Below are 7,048 nucleotides of genomic sequence, written 5' to 3'. Positions count from 1 at the left end.
CACATTCAACTTTTTAAACCCAAATCAGGCTGAGAAAATAAGTTTACGATTTTTTGTGAATTTTATTTTTCACAAACTCACAGTAAATCAAATATATTTTGTCTCTGTTTAATGGTGATCATTTCATGTTGAGTTTTGGATGCTGCATGGTGTTCAAAAAGGGTTCTTAACTATAGCTAAACCAGCTAAAGATCATACTGGTCAACCCGCCATTTCATGTTGTGTAACAGAGGCCAGCTGGTAAGAGCTGTGAGGAACCAGATATACTAGAACAGATGATTCAATTATTAAATATGTGTTAAAGAAAGAAATCTCTACCACAAACGATACATGTGAATAAAACATCCAGATAATTCTTACGTGGAAGTATTATTTCCCCCCTTTTCTATTTCCAAGAAGTTTTTGAGTTTATGGCTTGATCTGTGATCATGTCTCTTGGATGAATCAGAAGGATCTGGGTGTATCAATTTACGCCACAATCCAAGCGGTTTTGATTCATCCAAAATTCAGGTATTCTGTTCGCATAATGGACTAAGAACAAATAGACGCTTTGAAGAAAGTGCTTTGTATGTGATGTTGTTTTCCTTTATTTTAATTTATTTAATGGAGTTCTTGGAATGGTCCTCCAGAACTGTACTTTTCGGGACTGTCAGTTGCTGATCCACACCAGCACGCTCCATGACTCCTCATGAACCGCGATTCAGAACTGTAGCAAGATACAAGCAGTTTAATAAGACAAAATGGTCTCCCCATTGTCCCAAGTTTATTTTTCCTCAGTAAGACTATGGAATGTTTATATAAATAATAATGCTCAACTAGGATTCATTCCAAAGGGAGTAAGTGGAAAATACATCAATTATATACCTTAGTTTCCCGAGTTTGTCTCTCTCCACTTCTTTATATCCCTGCTCTGTTAAAAAGTCTCCCGTCTCTTTGTTCAACTCCTCTTGGATTCTATACATGCCACTGTATGGGGTTAAACAGGAAAAAGTAAAAAAATAAATAAATAAAAACTTGTGCTGGGCAACGATTAATCGTGATTAATCGCATCCAAAATAAAAGTTAGTGTTTACATAATATATGTGTGTGTGCCGTGTATAATTATTTTGTATATATAAATACACATATATATTTAAGAAATATTTTTTATTTATTTATATAATATTGATATTTATATATAATATAAATTATATATAATATACAGTATATACATGCAAATATTCCTACATATATACATGCATATGTGTGTATTTATACAAAATAATTACACATAGTTCTCACACATATATTATGTTAACAAACTTTTATTTTGGATGCGATTAATTGCGATTAATCGTTGCCCAGCACTAAAAAAAAAACATACAATAATCATGCAACTTAATTCATACTTAACTCAACTTAATTTGACTATTATTTCATATGTCAGGCTTTACAGGGTAAAAAGATACAATTCTGAACGAGGCATTAAAAATTTTACGCAAATTAAAAAAATGCATTTAAAAATGTAATAATCATGACACTTCTAGTCACCGTGATTTTGCCAAGTAAAACCTTCCTGGATTGAGATATTTTTTTGAGCCTGAAACAACATTTCTGTCTGAAAATGTAGACCTAACCCTATTCCTACCCCTAAACCTATCCCTTTGTTGATGTTGATGTTGATCCAAGAACATGTTATACTTGGTGAAATCACGTGCATGACACTTCTGCACTGCTAAAAGCAATTAGCGTTGTTGACAGGCTGTGAGCTCAGAGCGTTAATGTAGCACTTAATCCAATTAGATTTAATTTCCTTGAACAGAATAATCATTTTGGAGTCATTTCGTTTCAGCCAGAAGACGAAATCCACCTCTCTGTCCCTGTTTCCTAAGCAACCCACAAATAGATCATGTTGCTACATTACTTTTTTGCTCTTTCAGGCTGGCTAATTTGGAGCTCTTTGTGCAGCAGAACATTTCTCAGGGACTCAGTCTCTCTCCCGTCGTCCATTAAATCTCTCTGAAGGCAACAGTTGGTCCCTTCCAGCGTCTCACAGAAGGCCTTCAGTCGGAACAGAGGGATAAATGGATAAGTTCATTGTGCTCAGGGATGTGTCGAGCTAACTGGTGTCTGGATGCATCACATTTGGCTGAATGGAAAAGTATTACAGTACAGTAACTGAGCGAGCTTACCCATCTCTCTCTAATATCGCCAAAAGCAGTAGGTGGGTCATCCAGACATAAGAATTCTCTGACAGCTTCACTTCAGGAGAGAGAAAGCAATGTTACTCTGTTATCACATGATTTTCATTGTTTCATTGTTACACCAACTCATCTTCACACAATTCTCAATAACAGTTTTATTGTAGTGTTGACTGTATTTATCAAGATTTTTGTATTTTTATCTTATTTGTTTATTTTTATTTCAAAATGTATTTTACTTTTGTACCCATATGCAGATTTTAAATTCAGGGCCATTTTTCTAAATACAGATTATGGAGCAATAAGCGAATATGTGTATGTAAAAAAAATGACATACTTCTTTCAGACGAATACAATCGGAGTTATATAAAAAATGTCCTGGCTCTTCCAAACCTTATAATGGGAGTGAATGGGTATATGATTTTGGAAGTCCATCAGCCAATCCATCTGTGATAAAAGTGTTCGAAACAGTTCTGGAGTAAAAAGAGTAATCCTTGAACTTGACACACAACGTAATGACGAACGCGGTTGCCCAGCCCTGTTTGTTTGAACCGCGAGAGGCGTCAAAGCTTACGCTACTCCTACGTCATACATCGTCAAGTGTTACTATTTTGGCGTAAGTCGACTTGCGTACGGCGGTCTGCTGGAAACTAGTTATTTTAGTCAATAAAGTTTTAAATATGAAGATTTTTTTTTTTTTTTACACGAAAGCATCGCTTCACTTCAGAAGGCCTTTATTAACCCCCCGGAGCCGTTTTGAGCACTTTTATCACGGATGGATAGGCTCTGATGGACTTCCAAAATCATATACCCATTTATTCCCATTATAAGGTTTGGAAGAGCCAGGACATTTTTTTAAATAAAATTCCAATTGTATTCGTTACATAATCACTAATACATAATAGGCTAATTTTCTTTTTTGGGTGAACTATCCCTTTAAAAAGACATGTCAAGGTGCTTTACATAAAAGTTGAATCACATGAAAACAATATACAAATGTATTAATCATCATAAAAAAAAGCCATCCTAAAGAAATATGTTTCAAGGTGTGATGTAAAAGTGCTTAAAGGAATAGTTCACCAAAAAATTAAAATTATCCCATAATTTACTCACCTCCAGCCATCTTAGGTGAATATGATTTTCTTCTTTCAGCCGAAAACAATCAGATTTATATTAAATAATATCCTGGCTCTTACCAGCTTTGTAATGGCATTGAATAGCGAGTTTTTGAAGCTCTAAAAAGTTCATCCATCCATCATAAAAGTAATCCATTCGACTCCAGTGGGTTAATGAGCCTTCTGAAGCAGGGTGATGGGTTTTTGTAAGAAAAATATCCATATTTAAAACTTTATAAACTATAATCACTGGCTTATGGCAACAGCCGTGCATGCGTTCGCATTCGTAGGATGTAGCTCCTCTTCTCTTATATCGAAATCCTCTGTCATGGATATTATTTGATATAACGCCAATTGTGTTCGGCTAAAAGAAGAAAGTCTTATATGGCTTGATGGGATCATTTTCATTTTTGGGTGAACTAGTTATGAACTAAGACTATGCTTCTCTAATAGCGAGGGGAAGTGAGTTCCACAGTTTAGGAGCGTAAAGAGTAGATGCTCTATCACGCCTGGTACAAACACAAGATTGAGGGACTGTTAAAATAACAGTATTTGAGGAGCGGAGATCACAATATTGGGGTATAATAAGTTAAAAACTCTGAGGAGTCAAACCATGTATGTAAGCAAGAGAATCTTAAAATCTGACAGGGAGCCAGTGCAAGGACTCTGGAGTTATGTGATCGTTGTCCTGGCCCTACTCAGGACTCTAGCATCTGAGTTGTGCACATATTGTAATTTATAAGCGTAGACTTGCATACTCCACCAAGTAGTGCATTGCAAGCATCTACTGTATATAAGAAAACACAATAGTATTGATCAGCTTTTCAGTCACATAGAAGAAAGATAACAAAGGGCACAGCCCTGCAATGTTTCTGAGATTTAAAAAAATATATATTGTTTATTTTGTTTGAAACTCCAAAGCTGAATCATCCACAGTTAAGGTTAAAGATCCAACTTTACGTAGGAGTTCTGCAAATGAGCATTACTTCAGTATTGTTACTGTTCAGACACAGAAAATGTAATCCAAGGTTTCATCTCAGAAACACATGTGAAAGAAAAGTAACTATACCTCAATGTCACCATAAATCTGAGTGTCATCTGCATAAAAATACTAATTAAGCTGACCACAAGAAAAAACATACATACTAAAAAGTAAGGGGCCTAAAATTTAACCCTGAGGGACACCAAAATGAACTGAACCCAACTCTGACCTATATCCACCGAGAGACACACAATCAGAGAGATACAATCTGACTCTAAATACATTTTAAAGATGGGTGAGTAAAAGAGATGGGTGAGTCAAAAGCGACACTAACATCAAGAAGAATTAGGATGGAAAAAGAACAGAATCAGTCATTATTGACCTCAACTAAAACTGTTTCAGTGCTGTGGTGTTCACAAAAACCAGATTGAAGGGGCTCAAAGACATTGTTAACAGTGAGGTGATTATGTAATTGTGAAGCCACAACTCATTCTAAGATTTAACAAAGAAAGGAAGGTTAGAGAGTGCAAAAGCGGTTGAAGGAATCCAAATCCATGTTTGTCTTTTCAGAGTTACAGAGGCAATTTTAAATGCGAATTTGAGGTGAAACATGATTTAATTAGTCAGCATGGAATCAACTATTCAAGTTGTATTCATATTATGAAAAATATAAATAGTATAGGGATATATATAGTCTGGGATTGGTTTGGTTGTTAACAAATATAAGTGATTGATTATAAATATATTTTTCTCTCTGCTCATTAAACATTTGCGTTCTCTCGCAAAATTATTGTTCCCCCGAGAAACTTTGCATTCGCTTACAAAAGCACTGAATCTTCAGCTTTTCCTCCCACCTCAAATCACAAAAGGTTTGAGTGCAAACGCAACATTTCTTGAGGGAATGCAAAAGTTGTGAATGAGAGAATGCAAAAATAAGTACACATAATGTGGAACTTTATTCCAAACCTGTATGATTTTATTTCTTCTTGTGGAACAGAAAATAAGATATTTTGAATAATGTTTCACGTTTTTGTCCATACAATGAAAGCCTATAGCAGGGTTTCTCAAACTCGGTCCTGGAGGGTCACTGTCCTGCACAGTTTAGCTCCAATCCTGATCAAACACACCTAGCTGTGAGTTTCTGATCCTGAAGACATTGATTAGCTTGCTCAGGTGTGTTTGATCAGGGTTGGAGCTAAACTGTGCAGGACAGTGGCCCTCCAGGACCGAGTTTGAGAAACCCTGGCCTATAGGCTCCAAAACAACAATGGACCCCTCTGACTTTCACGTTCATAATAGGGACTAAAAAATTTTTTCTAAATAGGCTATATTCTGTTCTGCAGACAGGTTTGGAAGGACATGAGGCCGAGTAAATGATGACAACTGTTTCGAAGGCTGTTTCTAAACAAAGCATAATGTCATAAGTACCTATTTCTCAGGTATTTTTGAGCAACCAGGTGCTGTAGAAAGTCTTGTAGGCCCAGTTGTCTCTCTTCTAGAAATTCAGCATCGAAGTTATTGAACCAACGCTTGGGTGGTAGGACAAAGTTAAACGCAGGGAAAATCTCCTTCAGCTGAAGATACACATAAAGACATAAAGTCATTCATATCTAAAAGAAGGAAATACTGAGGAAAAAGTGAGCAAATCTCCAACATTGCCTGGTCAGCTGACATGAGTCACCTGTGCCTGACCTTGTCATGTAGTCGAGAGAAGTCTGTGTACCGTCTAAAAATGTGCCAGCTCTCGTCGGGCGCTCGCCTCACTAAGATCTTGTAGACCTAAAATGTGCAGAAAGAGAACATCATGTCCTCTTTATCACCAAAAACTCCCTTTGATTCATAACAGATACAGTGTAATTTTCCTTCTGTTCCCATATAAGATTCAATGTCTCTAATTGAAGGGATATTTCACCCAAAAACCAAAATTCTGTCATCATTTACTCACCCTCATGTTTGCCAAGCAACGACTCGATTCATATGGATTATGTTTACAATGTTTTTAAGAACTTTTTGAACTGGTTTTGGTTACTCAATGGGGTTTCAATGAAGGCGCGGACATCTCTTAGGTATTTCATAAAATAACATCTTTAATTGTGTTTCAAAGATTAACGAAAGTCTTATGGGTTTGTAACAACTTGTCTTGAGGGTGAGTAAATGATGCCACACTCTTTTAAATTGCGTGCCAAAAATGGCACATTATTAAGAATTTCTCCTTTTGTGTTCCATGAAAGAAACAAAGTCATTCAAGTTTGGAACAACATGATGGTGAGTAATAGATGCCAGAATGTTCATTTTGGGGTGAAGTATATCCCTTAAAAAGTAAGTATTAAACAATTAAAATAGCAACAACAGACTTATATATGGAGTGAAAAGAGCATGCATAACTAACTCCTTACTGTGAACTTTGTCTTTTCCTCCATAACCTTATAGCCAAGCAGGGTGACCTTGAGCGTCTTCTCTTCATTGCTCCTTCTACAAAATCCATCACTGTAATACTCCATCCCATTCCCTCTTCTTACTACTTCTGGACTGTGGTTTTGGTAAAACATGCTAGATCTTCTGCAATGTTAAATCCAATGCTCTCAGAAAAGAACGAGCTGAAATAAAGGATGCAGATGATAAATAAAAAGCACATTCATTTATCAAGAGATTGTTTAAATCTATGGTTATAAGAAACATCACAGATTAAAGTCATACAGCATTAGATTTATTTCAAGTATCCTCACAAGCATCTAACACCACATCATGGTATGATAAATAAGATTTTTTCT

General features: G+C 36.0%; 1 protein-coding gene across 1 annotated transcript; it reads right to left on the bottom strand.

Annotated features, from left to right (window-relative positions):
* Window positions 1–201: 201 nt before the first annotated feature.
* Window positions 202–6,293, bottom strand: LOC307161802 (sorting nexin-16; the record flags this gene model as incomplete). Its single annotated transcript, XM_079876746.1, has 8 exons — window positions 6,223–6,293; window positions 5,970–6,056; window positions 5,706–5,851; window positions 2,172–2,241; window positions 1,904–2,040; window positions 865–966; window positions 638–706; window positions 202–247 (listed from the first exon to the last, which is right to left on the bottom strand). The coding sequence occupies exons 1-8, from the start codon at window positions 6,226–6,228 to the stop codon at window positions 202–204; spliced, it is 663 nt and encodes a 220-aa protein (XP_079732872.1). The 5' UTR covers window positions 6,229–6,293.
* Between the last annotated feature and the right edge of the window lie 755 nt (window positions 6,294–7,048).

This window comes from Squalius cephalus, assembly GCF_949319135.1.
Source record: "Squalius cephalus genome assembly, chromosome: 7".
In the NCBI taxonomy this organism is placed as follows: domain Eukaryota; kingdom Metazoa; phylum Chordata; class Actinopteri; order Cypriniformes; family Leuciscidae; genus Squalius; species Squalius cephalus.
The sequence above is the reverse complement of the archived record's forward strand: the minus strand, read 5'-3'. Positions and strand labels throughout refer to the sequence as shown.